Source organism: Monodelphis domestica, chromosome 5, assembly GCF_027887165.1.
Source record: "Monodelphis domestica isolate mMonDom1 chromosome 5, mMonDom1.pri, whole genome shotgun sequence".
Classification (NCBI taxonomy): Eukaryota; Metazoa; Chordata; class Mammalia; order Didelphimorphia; family Didelphidae; genus Monodelphis; species Monodelphis domestica.
This window is the reverse complement of record NC_077231.1, coordinates 127,040,326-127,058,665: the sequence shown is the minus strand read 5'-3', so window position 1 is coordinate 127,058,665 and position 18,340 is coordinate 127,040,326. Positions and strand designations below refer to the sequence as shown.

General features: G+C 34.3%; 1 protein-coding gene across 1 annotated transcript in view; it reads left to right on the top strand.

Moving 5' to 3' along the window:
• The window catches only part of SLC15A5 (solute carrier family 15 member 5), a 146,416-nt gene that overhangs the window by 78,973 nt on the left and 49,103 nt on the right, over window positions 1-18,340 (top strand). The window contains exons 6-7 of the mRNA XM_056800650.1: window positions 6,450-6,638; window positions 14,913-15,044. Coding sequence (XP_056656628.1) covers window positions 6,450-6,638; window positions 14,913-15,044 — 321 coding nt within the window. The remainder of the gene's footprint in view (window positions 1-6,449; window positions 6,639-14,912; window positions 15,045-18,340) is intronic.

Genomic DNA, 18,340 nt, shown 5'->3' with positions numbered 1-18,340 from the left:
TCTTCTCCACTTTTTGTCCCTTTGTGGAAAGTTAAGCCAAATTCATGATTATAAAATAACAAATACTACAATAATAGTGAGCATTTATATGGAACTTTAAAATTTGCATTGATCTCATTTTTATCTTCACAACAACCCTGGGAATTAAATACTATTATTATTCCCATTTTACTGATGAGAAAATCAAAGTAGAGTAATTTACTAGTCACACACACTAGCCATGTGTATGAAGCAGGATCCCAATTCAGATCTTCCCGACACAAGTTCTATACACTCTGTAATCTTCTAGGACTTAATGCAATCATCATGATATCACAGACAAACAAAAATATCTAGAGATCTTTACTGAATCCTATTTCACTTTGGACTCTTTGCTGTCCTTCATGACAATGAAAAATATCTCTGGGAGGCAGGCATCTCTCTTTCTTATACTTTACTTGATATTAATGAAGAGAGGGTCATCACCTGATTATCTCTATTGTTATCTCTCAAAGGATTTTACATGATTTTTGCAATATCTATGGGAGACCTTTTAGAAGAAATATGATTAAGAATCATTTTGTTTTACTAAATTATGTTTTACAAATAATCAACCAACAAGGATCCCAACTCATGTTCATATTGCTGCTATTAAATGAGTGATAGAAAAAGATGAGCAATATTTTGTAGCAGGGGTGTCAAACATGTGGCTCACAGATCCTTTGTGGTCCACTCACTAAACCAGATTTAAAAAGTAATTTGAGGGGGCAGCTAGGTGGCTCAGTGGATGGAGAGCCAGGCTTGGAGATGGGGGATCATGGGTTCCAATCTGGGCTCAGACACCTCCCAGCTGTGTCACCCTGGGCAAGTCACTTAACCCCCATTGCCTAGCCCTTACAGCTCATCTGCCTTGGAGCCAATACACAATATTGACTCCAAGAGAGAAGGTAAGGGTTTAAAAATTTTTTTCTTTAGAATTTCCTCTGTGTATATTTGATTTATTACAGCTTATTTTTCATACTTATTTTCTAAAGTGAAATTTCCACTTCTTTTTTAAACACATCAGAGACCATGATATTAGAATCTATTTGTGGTGATTTCACTGTCCTTAATGACCTTTGTTATTTTTTTTAAATCTTGAAAAAAGCTTCCACCTAGAAATAATCTTCAAGTTTCATCTTTAAATGTTCTTGGAACTACATTATCAGTTGAGTTCAAAGCCAAAATTTCTTTAACTGTTTCATTCTCCTTCATTTGTTTCTGTTTTATGAAGTTGTGATGCAGATAACCTTCCATCCTCCTCTAAAATTTCTTTAAAATAAATTTAATACTCAAAACTTTAATTGTCAAGTAGGTCAAGTGTTTTCTTACTAAGGTAGTTTCAGAGTTCTTTGGTTTCCTTATTATAGAAATTTACTTTTATCAGTTAAACTTCTATGCAAAGTCATTATAAGCATTGATGTAATTTCATCTGTTTCTCATTTTTTAACACCAACATCTCATTTAAGTAGATCATGTTGGAATTGTTATACTATGTATTTTTTTACTTTTCTTCTTTCAGTTTTGCATTAATTTTAATATTTTCCCTAACAAGTCATTTCTCTGATTGTACACATACATATAGCTTACTGAGGAATGCCTACTAATTAGTAATAATCAATTCTATCTGTTAAAAATATAATCAGTTTAATTTTCTATGATGTTATTTGGTATTTTCTTTGTCTAATGCCTTCCAGGTCTTTTCTCAGAGAAGTATGCATGATGTATAAGGCATTCATAAAATCTACAAGTCTTTGGCATTTTTAATTTGCGAGTACTAAACCAAATGTATTTTCATCATTCTCACCTATACCCATATTTGCAGTAAATTAACTAACAAACTATATTATAGTGTGATACAGAGTCCAAGAGGCTGATTATACTCAGTAAAGTCAGTGATATATTTGACTATAGGACAATAACCTTAAAATATTCCTTTAACTTTTGTTCCAGTTAAAATTCAATATCCCAGGAATTAAGTGAATGTTTGTTGGGGACAAGGTACATTAGAAGTCAAGAAGACAGGCAGTCTTAGCTTTGGTGTATTTTATATTGTCACTGTGTCAGGCACTGTAACATTGGAGAAATGAATCCCACCCCCCTTCACTGTATGGGTTCTGGTCACATATTTCTTATGGGTGTGCATTTCCATACATGCTTCCTAGGTGGGCCAGTTCTTTCCACTGTTAATATATGCATTGTGGGGGAAGTGTGTCTAGGTTCCTGGGGATGCATCATTCATTGGTCATAATGGCTAAAGAATTTGTGACCACTTGGTTAAAATTACTGACAGTGATTCTCTCTATATTTAGCTAGGCTGATCTGAGAAAGCAGTCAGTTATTTTTTTTTGTTTTGTTTTTGGTCAGAGTCATAAGGAATTATAAACCTGAGGAGCTTTTGTTCCTTTTGCATAGCCTTTGAGAATCCAAGTTCAACTCTATAATTAAAAAATGTTAGAGTGGAGCTTAGAAAAGAAATTGATTTTATAATGATTTTAACAATTATACTCAATTATATAGAAAAAGATACTACATAAAATCCCTTTTACGAATCAAATATATTCTTGATTCCCAAATGAAGTGAGGATATAGTATAAGAATAAAATTAAGTCAATATCATTAGTGCACCATTTTTGTTGTTGTTCCAGATGTTATTCCCCTGGTAAAGAAAGTGTCTGAGATGGAAACTACCTATACAATGATACCTATTCTGTACCTTGTGGTCTTAAAGAATTGCCTGGGCCACTGAGAGGTTAAGTGATTTGTCAGTGATGAGACATCTATTATATTGCACAGCTAGGTCTTTGACCCTTTATCTTGGGAACTCCAAATCATACAAACTCTTCATTATGCTTTGACTGCCTCTATGCAATAGGAAGAGTAATGAATTTGGGCCAGGTTAAATGGCCTGAGTTCCAAAATTCCAATTATTAACTGTATAATCTTAGGGATGTCAGTTAGCCTCTATGGGCCTCAGTTTTATCATTTGTAAAATGAGAAGACTGAATGGAAAGATTTGTTCCAGCTTTAAATAGCAAATGAATATTCATATAAATTTTAATACAGTTTTAGCAGCATATATTCAAAAAAAGTAAACATATTCAAAAATATTTCTTATGACTAAAACAAATTTTTACCTTGGATTCAAAATCAATATCAGAAAAATTTAGCATAATTGATAACATAAAAAGAATAATAAAACTTCATGATAATGTAATTAATACATAATTTTTTGGGAAAAAAAGAGGATTCATTTATGACAAATTAAAATCCTAAAAAAAGAAATCACAGGGGGCAGCTGGGTAGCTCAGTGGATTGAGAACCAGGCCTAGAGACGGGAGGTCCTAGGTTCAAATCCAGCCTCAGCCACTTCCTAGCTGTGTGACCCTGGGCAAGTCACTTGACCCCCATTGCCTAGCCCTTACCGCTCTTCTGCCTTGGAGCCAATACACAGTATTGACTCCAAGACAGAGGGTAGGGGTTTAAAAAAAAAAAGAAATCACAGACATAGCAGGGCTCTTCTTTAATATTATCTGAAGTAGACATCTAAAAACAATAGTAACATTATTTCAATGGAGAAATATTAGAAGAATTCCAATAAATTCAGAGTTAAAGCAAGGATGAACCCATTCATACAATGATTTAACTTGATATAAACAATAAGAAAATCCCCAAGTTTAGATTTTTTTAAGAAGCCCAGCTGTTAACTAAATAAAGGTCTTAAGGAAAGCATTGTGAGGCATACATATTTTAATGGTGATGTCATTTTCATGCATTGTTTAAGTAATATTTTGTAAGAGTGACATAAATCCCCCTTTCCTGGAATTAGTTCACTTTGGCCTCAAGTGCTTTTCTCTCTTAACTCTAGAAATATATTTACATATATTGTTATTAATCATTCTTTTCATTACTAGATTATCTCAGTTCATGGGTTAGGAATGAATAGCGATTTTTTTTTCTTTTTAGTATCTAACTCCATTTTTTGTCAAATCTAAAAAGAAGGGATATTAGGACCATCACCAGGGGCTTAAAAAACACCTTATTGCCTTGACCACCAACTGGTGGGTAATGGAGAAGACAAAAAAACAGAGTGACAGAGAAAGGGGAAATTAGAATATATTTAATAAATATTAACAATCAATAAATTACTATGTCTTTAGTAAAGGAATTTGTCATCATTTAGGAATATAATTTAAAATGGAAATAAGAATTGCAAAATTTTAACATTAGGATTTTCTTTCCCTTGATTTTTGTAATAATTAGCTCTCTTATAGCACTTTATCTACAATGACAATCCTATGCTTCCAATAGAATAGTATGAAAGAGTGAAAATAACAGTAAGTATCCAATTATTAAAAAAAAGGAAAAGGACATGAAATTTGAGGCCAAAGGAACTTTACCATCTCCAGAACCATTATTAGGATGGAGTCACCATAGTTTGCCTAGGTCAAAGCTATCTACTATAGAACAGGTGTCTAGTGAGTGATAGTTTCCCTCCCAAGAAGAATGGGAAGTAAATTCCAGGTCCCCAGTGCAGTCCCAGGATAAGAAACAAATGATGGTCATATTCCCTAATGTTCTCTTACTCCAACAAACTAAATACAACACTTAGAAGAAAAAAAGAGGTCAGTATAGGAAAGAGAGAAAAAAAATTCAGAAATCCATGGCAGGACAACAGTTTTTTAACCATAATCTTGCCCAGGAGAATTGAGAATTCCAGGATCCTTCATGACAGGTCAAGTGTTTCCAGGGTCAGTTGGAAATACATCCAATTTTGTAGAAGTCCTCTTCTCTATAGGGGTAAAGAGTAGGCTTCTCAGAAGAGAGGATGTCCTTCCCAATATGCAAAAGCTTTGACTCTTTAAAAAGAGGCATAGGGTTGCTCAGGGCAGAAGGAAATGATGACAAATATAGATCTTATTTTTATTATAAGCCTTCCAGTGATAGTTGAGAGCTCTTCACCCTCTAGGACTTCTTGTGGTAGGTAGAAAAGCATCTGCTGGCAAATGTTTTCTCACAGAGAAAATTGGGACCCTGAATCCTTAAAGTGCAGGAGTTACTATAAAAAAGAGGACATGTCTCTGTGCCACATTTGGTCTGAAGAAAGGTTTAGGATAACTATAAGATAGAAGAAATCTCATGGATTATCCTAACCTACTCAAATGAATTTGTCCCAATCCAGAATTCCCAGTTGTAAATCAGGAAGCCTAGCTTTGTGAATTTGGGCAAACACAATCAATATAAATTTCAGCTTCTTCCTCTTTGAAAAATGTAGATAATATTTTGTGTCAAATGAGATAAGATCTATCCATCCATCTACCTTTATAAATGTGAATTTCTCTTTAAAATCCTCAAAAACAGAGTCGATTTCTTAGACATTTAAAAAAAATTGAAACACAGGGTGTGTGTGTGTGTGTGTGTGTGTGTGTGTGTGTGTGTGTGTGTGCGTACATCAGACTGAAAAACTAATGATGTTCCTTTAGGAGCTTATTTTATTTTCAAAGAAACTAAGTTTTTGAAATGACACACTTTTCATTTTTTAAATTAAACTATCACATTTTCTTCATATATTTATTTTTTCAATTAACAAGAATTAATTTTTCCCTCCCACCTCTAATTTTAAAAAGAGAAAGACCTTCTAAAAATATGCGTAGTCAAACAAAATAAATTTGTACATTGCCCACATTCAAAGTTCTAGGTCATTCTGCATCTTGGGTACATATCCTCTCTGTGTGGGTGGTATAGGTAGGTAGCATCCATTATCTCTAGTCCTTTGGAATCATGCTTGATTACTGTAGAGCTCTTAGACTTTTAATTGCTTATCTTCACATTGCTTTTATTATTGTATAAATAGTTCTAATTTGGCTCATTTTACCAAGTTCATAAGCAGTTTTCCTAGGTTCCTCTAAACTCATTCTTTTCATTTCTACAATGTAATATTGTATTGCATTCATATACCATAATTCATTCCATCATTCCCCAGCTAATGAATACCTTCTTACTTTCCAATTCTTTGCTATAAAAAAAACAAGCAGCTACAAATATTTTGGTACATATGAGCCTCCTTATTCTATCTTTGATCTCTTTTGAGGTATATGTCTATTAGAGATATCACAGGGTCAAAAGGTAAACACAATTTAGTGATATTTGGGTCATAGTTATAAATTGCTTTCTAGAATAGCTATTCCAATTTATAGCTCTAATAGTGTATTAATATGCCCATTTTCTCAGAGATCTTCCACAATGTCGTTTTTCCTCTTTGTCACTTTTGCCAGTCTACTAGAAATGTCGCAAAACCTCAGAGCTACTTTAATACCTATTTCTCTAATAGTGAATGATTTGAAATATTTTTAACTAAGAATATTATTGCTTTTTAGTAAATACCTGTTTCTAGGAAGTTTTGTTTTTATTCTTTTATTTGTTTTCCCCAGTTGCTGGTAACCTTTCTGCTGCTTTGTCTGTGATGGGAGCTGGCTTCTCTGAGATACATAGAAAAAACTTCCCTTTTGTGGAGCAAATTCTTTCGGGCAAAATACTTCCAGTTTCTTCCATGCCTTGTCTCCAACTGGCCCCTCAGTACATTTTACTTGGTGTGGCTGAAGCTCTAGTAAATCCAGCCTGTAAGTAAATGTGTCATCAAGTAATGTTAGAACCTATTGAATTCTCATGAAGAATAACATCAAGCTAATAAGAACAATTAAATGGTTATCTCTTTACCCTCTGGCTATTTTTCACAAATCTATTTATCACCTGCATTTAAAAGTATTTAATTTATTTTTGTTGCTTTGTCACATATAGAACCATGATTGATGCTATCAGAACTATGCAGAATGAAAGCTGTACCAACTGAATTAAAGCACTAAACATTAGGCCAGAAACCCAACAAGGAAAAAAAATGTTTTGAAGAAAAAATTCTCCTTTTAAGGATAACTATCTCTTTGTGTCTTTTTCACCAACAATTCTAAAAGAAGGTGCTTTAGTGATATCTACACAAGCAAAATGGAATGCAATATATATATATATGTATATGATTCAGATAATTCAGTATTGTCAACAATGTTTGAACTCTTGCATAGAATTAGTGACATCTCAGAAATTAGATATAAAATTCAAAACTAAACTCAATAAAAAGTCTTGGGTAGCTTAGTTATCTAGATTGTTCATCTTCATGAATTCAATATTCTACTGTTAAGATCTCATGACACTTTGATGAATATCTGTATAGGAATTATGAACAACAATCAGGTGTTCATTCTAAGTTCAGCACTAATATGGTCTCACACACTCACAAACATACCCCATGCATTAGGAAAGGGGAATCAGGATGCTTTAGGAGGGATGAATCAATATAAATTGGAAACAGTTCAGATCAAAGTTTCCCTATCAGACTGGCCCTGTGAGAACCCTCTACATTTCTAGCTTAACTAAGATAGGAAAATGCCATCTTAAATTTAAAAAAGAAAAAAAAGAATACAGCTAACAATATCTCTATGTAGAAGATAATCCTTCAGTTTATATATATGTATATATAAATCAAAAAATATTATATCATATTCAATATTAGTTTAGGACAACATAACCGAATGTTATATTCTTAGGTCTAAATTTCCCTTTCTTTTAAAACTCAACTTTGCTTTGCCTTCATTCACAAAGAAAGTGGCAAATGAACTATTAAAGAAAGACAAGGAATCTAAGAGGTGGAGATGGGGAGGAAGTGCCAGATATGTAGAATGGCAAGTATATGAAGGCAATGGATAAAATATTTGAGTTCAAGGAATGTAGAATTTGTAAGAAGGGAAGCATAAAATGAGGTTGAAAACATTGGTGGGAACCAGATGGTGAAGGACCTTAAATGCTAGCCTAAAGTTTTTCATCTCATAGAGGGAAGGGAGATATTGACAGTTTTTGTCAATGAATGAATGTGGACCCATCCCTTCAGAATATTATTTTGCAGCTTTGGAGGATGAAAAAGACTGAAGGAGACTAGTTACAAGTCATTGCAATAATCCAGGAAAGAAGCAATGAGAGTCTGAATTAGAAAGGAGCAGAGAGAGAAGGGTAGATAAAAGTGATGTTGTAGAGATAGATAAAACAAAACTTGGCAGCTAATTAGATGGAGGGGTCAATGAATGAAACAAGTCAAGAATGATCCAAATGTTATGAATTCTACATGACTGAGAGAATGATGGTTCCCTCAATAGAAATATGAATAATTAGAAGAGGAGCAGGTTTGCTGAAAAAAAGAAATAATTTTCTTTCAAACATAATGACATTAAAATGTCTAGAAGATCATCAAGAAATGTGGAATACATGGTTGACAGTGCCAAGTGAAGTTCAACTGGGGTTAAGACTTGACTTATGGATTTTGGAATCATCTTCTTAGCTATGATTTTTAAAACTATATGAGTATATAAAGCCACAAAAGGAAGGAATAGATTAAAAAAGAAAGAAGAAAGCATGGCTCAAGACAAAAACCTAGAGGACATCCATGTTAAGAGATATGGAGATAGATAATGAGCCAGAAAAGATGGCCAAGAAAGAAAACAGGAAGGGAAAGGGAGAATCAGTAAAAAAGTAGTTCCATGGAAAGAAGAAAAAAGTCTATAGGAGAAAGGTGTATATCAAAAGTTGCAAATAGGACAAAGTGAATGAGGACTGATAAAAGGCTATTAGATTTATCTGTTAAGAGATTGGCAACTATGTAGAGAGTAAATTCATTCTAGTGGTAGGATTAGAAGCCACTTTGCAAAAGACTCTGAAGCTGATGAGAAAATGAAGTCAGAGACTGTGGACAATTCTATCTAAAAGTTCTGCAGTAGTTGTAGTGTCAGATATGGAGTAAGACCTGAGTTCTGTAGAGAAATATGTGTTAATTAATTAAGAGTTCATTAGGAAATGGGGCTAATTAGCAAAATTTATTGATAGATCCATTAGAGAGATGAGTGAATTAGGATTTCTTTAAATCTGAATGGAATTTGATGATTGATGGAAGAGAATTTTCCTAAGGAGTTTTGGGAAAGACAGTTGGATGAACCACTCTCTTTTGTGCTAACCTGGTTCAAGGAAGGTTGTCCAAAATATTCACATCCTGAAAAACCATCTTATGAGGTCAGACTTTGCTGCCACCTATTGGGGCAAGTACTGGTACTGCACCCAACAATCTTCTCTGGCTTGATAAGATGGTTTTTCAAGATGTGAATTCATCAAGAATTTCCAAAAACACAGAGACATTCTTTGGACAACCTTCCTTGAATCAATTCAGCACAAAAGAGTCATTTGTCCAACTGTCTTTCCCAAACCTCCTTGGAGAAATTCTCTCCCATCAATCATCTCTGAGATTCCATTCAGATTTAAAGAAACCCCAACTCACTCATCTATCTAATGGATCTATCAATAAATTTCACTAACTAACCCTATTTCCTAATGAACTTAATTAACACATATTTCTCTGCAGTTCAGAACCTATGTTGGAACTCCAGAAGTCCTCTACAAGCTTTGTAGCCCTATACAATCATTATTATTATAAGTTTTAAAGTAAAAAAGGAAGATAGATATATAGTGATAGTCTGAAGGGATTATATGGCAAATGGTATTTTTAAAGGAGGGAAACCTTATCCTGTTTATAGGCTTTAAGAAAAGAGCCAGTTAATAGTGAGAGTCAGAAAATTTGAAAATGAAAGAAAAAGAGGAAAATATCAATGAGTTATGCTCTTGGAGAGGGCAGAAAGAGATAGTGTCAGGGCCCAAGAAAAGGGGTTTGCTTTAGCAAGAAGGGCCATCTCTCCCCCAAAAAAATAATAAAGGTAGAGCAGATAAATAAAGCAGATGGATTTTAAGGTATGAAGTAAGAAGAGGAAGCTGATAGCAAATGGCCTCAATTTTCTCTATAAAGGAAACTCCAACATCTGAGGAAGGGGGAGGTGGGGCTTGAGAAAAGAAAAAAAAAGAGTTTAGAACCATTGAAATAAGAACTGAGATAGAGAGCCAACAAAGAAGCTGAGGAGAAAATTTTGTTTAATAGTTGTGAGAGTCACTTTGAGGATAGATAACACTAATTTTTAGTAGACCATTAGAACGATTCTCTTCTCCAGCAACATTCAGTATGAAGGGGAAAAATATCTGGCAGAAGTGATATAGAAGTGAGGACTGGCATCCACAGTCCCTGAAGCAATGGTAGGAGCAGAGCCACCAGATTTTTGTCCCTTTTTCAGCTAATAGAAAAATGGAAACAAGTAAGACTTGAAGAGAAACCAGACCCCTTCTCTCTTCACAGCTCTAAAGAAAGAGAATGACAGGAAGGAATATCAAAAGTAAAAAAAAAAAATTTAGGGAGTCCTGGCTCCTATTTCTGGTCAAATCAAGCCTAGCATTGTTTTCATTCTCAGCTCCATCTCTTCAGAAGAGATGCAATGCCTATTCATAGTGGATATGGAAAGGTAATATAATATCTATCCATGTTGCAAACCACCAAGATGGAATCTGATTCTGATTAAATGAACAAAGAACCAACCAACCCCTTTCTCAGGGTCCATGGTATTGAATCAAGAGGGTCCTGCCCTATATCTTTGATAGAAGGTCACTTCCTCGGTCAGTGACCCACTGGAGATCATATGACTGTGGGGCACATGACTGTTGATTTCTCCTGGTCTAGTAAAATGCTGTGCAGGAAATCTCTGCTGCCATGTTGCTCTCATGATCTGTCTCTGCTTCTCTATCAGCATCTCCCTCTGCTGGTCCCATAGTCTAGACTGAGAAGTGCATCCAGATATCTTCTGCTTTTTTCTTCAAAGCCACCCAAGTCATCTCTGCTTATGGGTAGGATAGAGCATCTAGAACATCACCTTGATAAGGGCAAGCTCATAATTCTTTAATTATCAGTTCTACATTTAACTAACAAAAAAACAGGCAAAATGTTCCCAAACTAACATTAGATACTTTTATTTATTCCCTACATCTTCATGTGAAATAAAATCATTCAGTGTCAGGTAATTATTTAACTTAGGGTAAAATGTTCCCAAAATTCTCTCTGATCTATTGAATAAATTTTATTCCAGAGTGAAAGGTAAGGAGGGGAAGTCAATATTCTCCTTCTACTTAGACATCATTCCTACCTTTATTATGCATATCTATCAGCAGCTAAGCCTTTGACATGATTCTGAATTTCATCAAGAGAAAGACTTCCATCTCCCTGAAAGAGCAAATGAAATTTAGAAGACCTTCAGTATCAGGTAGTTTAAGAAGGTTATTATAACAATATATTTTGTTTTGTGAGATTATATGGTGATGAAACATCTGTTAGTAGTCAACCACCACCTGTAAACACATTTTTGCAGTTATGGGCAGGTGGGCAAGAATTCAGGTATATTCTTCTTATAAATATGTGTGTATAACTTAGTAGAAAAATAAAGGTACTTTTAAATAGTGGTTGGTTTGTTCCATGCCCGCAGGTAAGAAAATGAGACAAAAGAAACATCTTTGGTCCAAAAAATAATCAGTATGGTAATCACTTAGTTAGAAGACTAGAAAATGATGGACATTGAAAAGGGTCAAAATAAAGATTCTTGGTCTTAAAACACCAAGTACTATAAAAGGAAAATGGAAACTTTCAAAACTACTAAAATGACACAAAAGAGGTATTAAGCAGCAGGTAAAGAGCTAGTAAAGTGCATTAATTCCAGCAAGAGAAAAGCACCATATTAATAATTAACTATCAGAGTAATAATGGACTGAAAATTCTACTTTTTTTTACAATGAAAGAAATAACACTACTTAGACAATTATTTGTATTCCTGAATTTATAGATAACAAAATCCATTATTTTATTTTATTTATTTCCAAAACTTCTTTAGTCTCTTTTAATTTATCTTACTTATACATTCTTCATATTAACACAGGTTTTCTTCCATGATTTGGAATGAAATTACATAAAAGAGCCTTGAATTTATGTTGTTTTTTTTCCTATAAAAAGTTCAAAGCATTTCTTCATATTATCTCATATCATTACATCATTATCAGCAAAATATATTTATAGTATTATTAAGAGAGGGCAGCTAGGTGGCCCAGTGATAAAGCAGTTGATTAAGACTCTGAAGACATCTTCCTAAATTCAAATCTGGCCTCAGACATTTGCTTTTTGATTGACACTGAACACCTCACTTAACTCTGTTTCCTTATTTGTCAAATGAGTTGGAGAAGGAAGTGACAAAACACTCTAGTATCTTTACCAACTTTGAATGGGGTCACATCCAGACATAACTGAAAATGACAGACAACAAATTATTAAGTGCCTGATTACCAAATGCTGTGCTAAGTACTATCCAAAAAAAAATCCTGTGGCTCCATATGTTGTGTGCTTTTTGGAAGTTGAATTGAAGGCAAATGCATTGCAGATACATATATGTATATATATATATATATATATATATATATATATATACACACATATATATATATACACATATTCAGGACACAAAGTAAAGTGAAAATATTAAGCTACTTCACAAGAAAACATAAGGGGATAGTTATATGTGTAAATATATATTAGAAAGTAAAAAGCAAGTACAGATATATTTTTTATATGAAATCAACAAAAATAAGTTGAAAATCTAAATTGGGAAAAGTGAAGAAAGGAAATTACAATGGCCAACAATCAATCCACAAATGTTTATTACATACTCTTAAATTCTGGAAATACAAAAACAAAATATGAAATAGTCCCTGCCCTCAAGGAACTTACATTATGTCAAAAGATAAGAAAACTGATAGTTTAATTGATATCATTTTTAAATGTCAGCTGCAACCTGCTCTGAATTTATGTCACTCTCAAAATTTTATTCCCACTTATTCTAAATGTACATACATAATACACATACATGCATACCAATAGTATATAAAATGAAAGGGAAAAGAGGAGAGCAAAGAGATAGAAAAATAACAGATGCAGGGCTTGGGGTGGGAGAGAGAAATTAAGGATTTTAAAGGAGAATGACAATGTGCAGACAGAGGAAGGTTTCCTAAGCTTAACTTCCTGAAGTTTGAAATTATAGTTCAGTTGGACAGTTTTAAATTCCACTCACCTGGAAAGAAAAGATTCCTAGAGCTTGGGAAATTTTTGGGAAAACTTAAGAAACAGAGGCTTGGCAGGGAGTATTTGGATTTTTAATTTTTGTTAGCACAATGTCAGGCTACAAACTGACAACTACAGAGGGACAGAGAAAAAGATGACAGAAAGGAAAGAGAGAGACAGAGAAACAGAGAAGACATTCCAGCAGATATTTTAAATGCAGTCTAACACTGGGGTTTCAAGGTACTTTAATCTCCATTTCTCATCAGGTGGAACTCTGGACTTCTCTTCCATGCCCTGGCGCTAGATACATTCAACCCCTTCACACTTCTCCATTTTCATCTTCCTTTTATATATTTTCTTCCTCCTTCCCATTAGATTATAAATTCCTCGAGGATATAGACTGTCATTCTTTTCCGCCTATATTTCTATTACCTGTTCTTAGTGTCGTTTCTGGCACATGGCAAGCACTTAATAAATGCTTTTCGACTCACTGTTAAGTTTTTATTTTTCTTTCCCTTTTTTTTGTGGTCTCTGCCTATTTGAAATCCCCAAAAAGGAATAGGGCTGGGACAGACTAAAGTTAAGATCTACCTCCCCCCACAAAATGCACTTTAATCCCTGCCTTCCTATAAATGGCAGCCCTTTACTTTTAAGATTTTTTTTATTTCATCTGTCTTATCTTACACTACCTTAAAGTGTCTTACTCTTGATTCAAAAGTACCAAATTTCTTTGTGATTTGTTTGGGTTCTCAACTGTGAACAGGCTGTGGTAGAGATTCATGAGAGAGTCAGTGAAAAGCTTGAATAGGCAGGATTTGAACTCTGGAGTCCTTGATACCAAGTCTACGGACTGCAAGTCTATCCAATGCTTCACCTCATGTTGGCTAAAGGTAGGTCAAAAGCAAGGGACCAGCAGGAGGGAGAAAGTAAAAAGAAGGGGGCCAGAAGAGAGAAATGCTTCATGCCTTGGTTTTCATTTTCCTCCTTAAACTCTGGGACTCTGAGACAAATAGTTACTTTAATAATGTTGGGGGAAAGTGATCATTCTAAAGATTCATGGCATCCCTATCATTTTGCACTAACTCCAGATAAGTAATGAAGTCAACAATTTTTTAAACAACCTATTCTGACACAGTTCCTTGCTTGCAGTAGAGGCTCAATAAATATTTGTTTATTTGGTTTTGTAAAAAATATTCAGTTTACATATTTAACTTAATATAAATGGAATCAGAGTAGAATAGTGCTAGAATGGGGAACAGAAGATTGCCTACAGCAGTGAAAAACTTTATCATAAATCACCATTTTAACAGATTTCCTGACTATCGTAAGATTCCTATTAACTAACCAACTTCTCATAGCCTGACAAAATGATGTTCTGCTGGTTTTAATCTTTGTAGACTTTGACAAATAATAGTTAAATGGTTTACTGCTTAGAAGCAAACTTCACATAACCTACTCCCCATTTGTGCCTTCCAAAGATGGTTTAATTATATCCGGTTCTTTTTTACCCTATTAGGGGCTTTCATAGCAAAGATACAGGAGTGGCTTGCTATTTCCTTCACTTTATTTTACAGATGAGAAAGGGCAAACAGGATTAAGTGGCTTGCCCAGGGTCACACAGCTGGTAAGTATATGTGGCTAGATTTGAACTCAGGAAGATGAATCTTCTGACTCCAGGTCTGGCACTCTATCCACTGTGCCACCTAACTGCCCCATTTTAACTCCACTGAGATATTTTTACATGGGATTTAATTCAACAGAATTTAGGTGATATCTGTACTGGGGGTACAAACTTTCCTGAATTCTGCCTTTATCTTGCCTCCCAAAGATTCCACAATATCACATAAGCTCGTTCCAAGAAGAGTCCAAGGAATCTCCATGAATTTTTTGGCCCTATTTAATGGATTTGGTTGCTTCGTGGGGGCACTGATGGTGAAGGTGGCATATACAACTTCAGAAGGTATGTTCATGATTAAATTTAATTCACCATCTATTAAGCACTTCTTTATATTGATCCTACTGGCTAAGGAATTGTTAGTTGAAACTTAAAATTGCATAAGGACTGCACTAGTTTCTGTTGATTCTAATTGATCTGCTTTTGCAATTAAGATAGAATTAAGATAGGAAATAGACTCTTTCTGTATTAATTAAATTTCTGTGAATTGTTTTTCTTTTGATAGGAAAAGGTAATTACAGAATGTCACTTTTCTTGCAGACTTGTTTACTGTGTACTTTGGTGAACTTTAAAACATAATGATTAGTGTATATACTTATTACACCTGTCGATACAGTTTTGTTCAGTAATACCTAGTCATACTCATTATGAGAATAATAATCCTTGGAGACTAGATATATAGCTCTGCAAGGTTTTTTTTAAATAATACCTGTTTCATAATTTTACAGAGACCATTCTTTTAAGAGAGAGCCTGAAGGTTAAAGGGATGATTTGGGGTATTTGATCACTTAGGGAATTTTGTTATTAGTTTAACCACCAACAATGATGGTTTGTTTTTTCCAGTTTCTTTTTTCCCCAAAATTTTATGCAAATACAATTTTAATAACTGTTTTCTGATATTTTGCAATCCATGTTCTCTCCCTCCCTCCTTCTCTTCCCTCCTTCCCAAGATGGTACATAATATGAAATAGGTTCTACATGTGCTCTCACACAATGTATATTTCCATATTTATCTTGTTGCGAAAGACATATCACTTACACAAGAAAAAAATTCATGAAAGAGATAAAGTCAAAAATACTATGTTTCACACTAGCAGTAGCAATTAGAGAAGAAAAAGAAATTGAAGGTATTAAAATAGGCAGTGAGGAGACCAAGGTATCACTCTTTGCAGATGATATGATGGTCTACTTAAAAAATCCTAAAGAATCAACCAAAAAGCTAGCGCGAATAATCAACAACTTTAGCAAAGTTGCAGGATTCAAAATAAACCCACATAAGTCATCAGCATTTCTATATATCTCCAACACATCTCAGCAGCAAGAATTAGAAAGTGTAATTCCATTTATAATCACCCTAGACAATATAAAATACTTAGGAATCTATCTGCTGAGACAAACACAGGAACTATATGAACACAACAACAAAACACTCTCCACACAATTAAAATTAGATCTAAACAATTGGAAAAACATTGATTGCTCATGGGTAGGACTTGCTAACATAATAAAAATGACAATCCTACACAAATTAATTTACCTTTTTAGTGCCATATCCATTGAACTATCAAAAAACTTTTTTACTGAAGTAGAAAAAACCATAAGAAAGTTCATTTGGAGGAACAAAAGATCAAGGATATCCAGGGAAATCATGAAAAAAATGCAAAGGAAGGAGGCCTTCCAGTCCCAGATCTCAAACTATACTATAATGCAGTAGACATCAAAACAATTTGGTACTGGCTAAGAGAAAGAAAGGAGGATCAGTGGAATAGACTTGGGGTAAATGACCTCAGCAAGATAGTCTATGATAAGTCCAAAGATCCCAGCTTTGGGGACCAAAACCCACTATTTGATAAAAAAAAAACTACTGGGAAAATTGGAAGACAGTATGAGAGAGATTAGGTTTGGATCAACATCTCACATCCAACACCAAGAGAAACTCAGAATGGGTGAATGACCTGAATATAAAGAAGGAATCTATAAGCAAATTTGGTGAACACAGAATAGTATACATGTCAGATCTTTGGGAAAGGAAAGACTTTAAAGTCAAGCAAGAGCTAGGGAAAAAATCAGAAAATGCAAAATCAATTATTTTGATTACATCAAATTAAAAAGGTTTTGTATAAACAAAACTAATGCATCCAAAATTAGAATGGAAGCAACAAATTGGGAAACAATCTTCATTACAAAAACCTCTGACAAGGGTCTAATTACCCAAATTTATAAAGAACTAAACCAATTATACAAAAAATCTAAGCCATTCTCCAATTGACAAATGGGCAAGGGACATGAATAGGCAATTTTCAGTTAAAGAAATCAAAACTATTAATAAGCCCATGAAAAAGTGTTCTAAATCTCTTATAATCAGAGAGATGCAAATCAAAACAACTCTGAGGTATCACCTCACACCTAGCAGATTGGCTAACATGACAGCAAAGGAAAGTAATGAATGCTGGAGGAGATGTGACAAAGTTGGGACATTAATGCATTGCTGGTGGAGTTGTGAATTGATCCAACCATTCTGGAGGGCAATTTGGAACTATGCCCAAAGGGTGATAAAAGACTGTCTGCCCTTTGATCCAGCCATAACACTGCTGGGTTTGTACCCCAAAAAGATAATAAGGAAAAAGACCTGTACAAGAATATTCATAGCTGTGCTCTTTGTGGTGGCAAAAAAAAATTGGAAAATGAGGGGATGCCTTCAAATGGGGAATGGCTGAACAAATCGTTGTATATGTTGGTGATGGAATACTATTGTGCTCAAAAGAATAATAAAGTGGAGGAATTCCATGGGGACTGGAACAACCTCCAGGAAGTGATGCAGAGTGGGTGGAGCAGAAACAGAACATTATACACAGAGACTGATACACTGTGGTACAATTGAATGTAATGGACTTCTCCATTAGTGGCAATGCATTGATCCTGAACAACTTGGAGGGATCTGTGAGAAAGAATACTATCCACATTCAGAGGAAAAACCATGGGAGTAGAAACACAGAAGAAGAACAACTACTTGAATACATAAGTGAAGGGATATGACTGGGGAGGTAGACTCTAAATGAACATCCTAATGCAAACACCAACAACATGGAAATAGCTTCTGATCAAGGACACAAGTGATATCCAGTTAAATTGCACGTTGGCTGCAGGAAGGGTGGGTGGAGAAGAGGGAGGGAAATAATGTGATTATTGTAATCAAGGAATAATGCTCTAAATTGACTAAATAAATTAATTTAATTAAAAAAAAGAAAATACTATGTTTCAATCTACATTCAGACTCCATCAGTTCCTTCTATGGTGGTAGATAAACTTTTTCATCAAGAGTCCCTCAAAGCTATCCTGGATCCTTGCCTTATTGATAATACTTAATTCATTCACAGCTGGTGATCATACATTATTATTGTTACTGTGTATAACATTCTCCTGATTCTGATCACTTGATTTTGTATCACTTCACGTATATCTTTCCAGGTTTTTTTTTATGATCATCCTGTTAGTTATTTTTGCCATGACATTATTCCATTACAATCATATATCACAACTTGTCTAGCCATTTCCCAATTATTTCCCAATTAACGGGCATT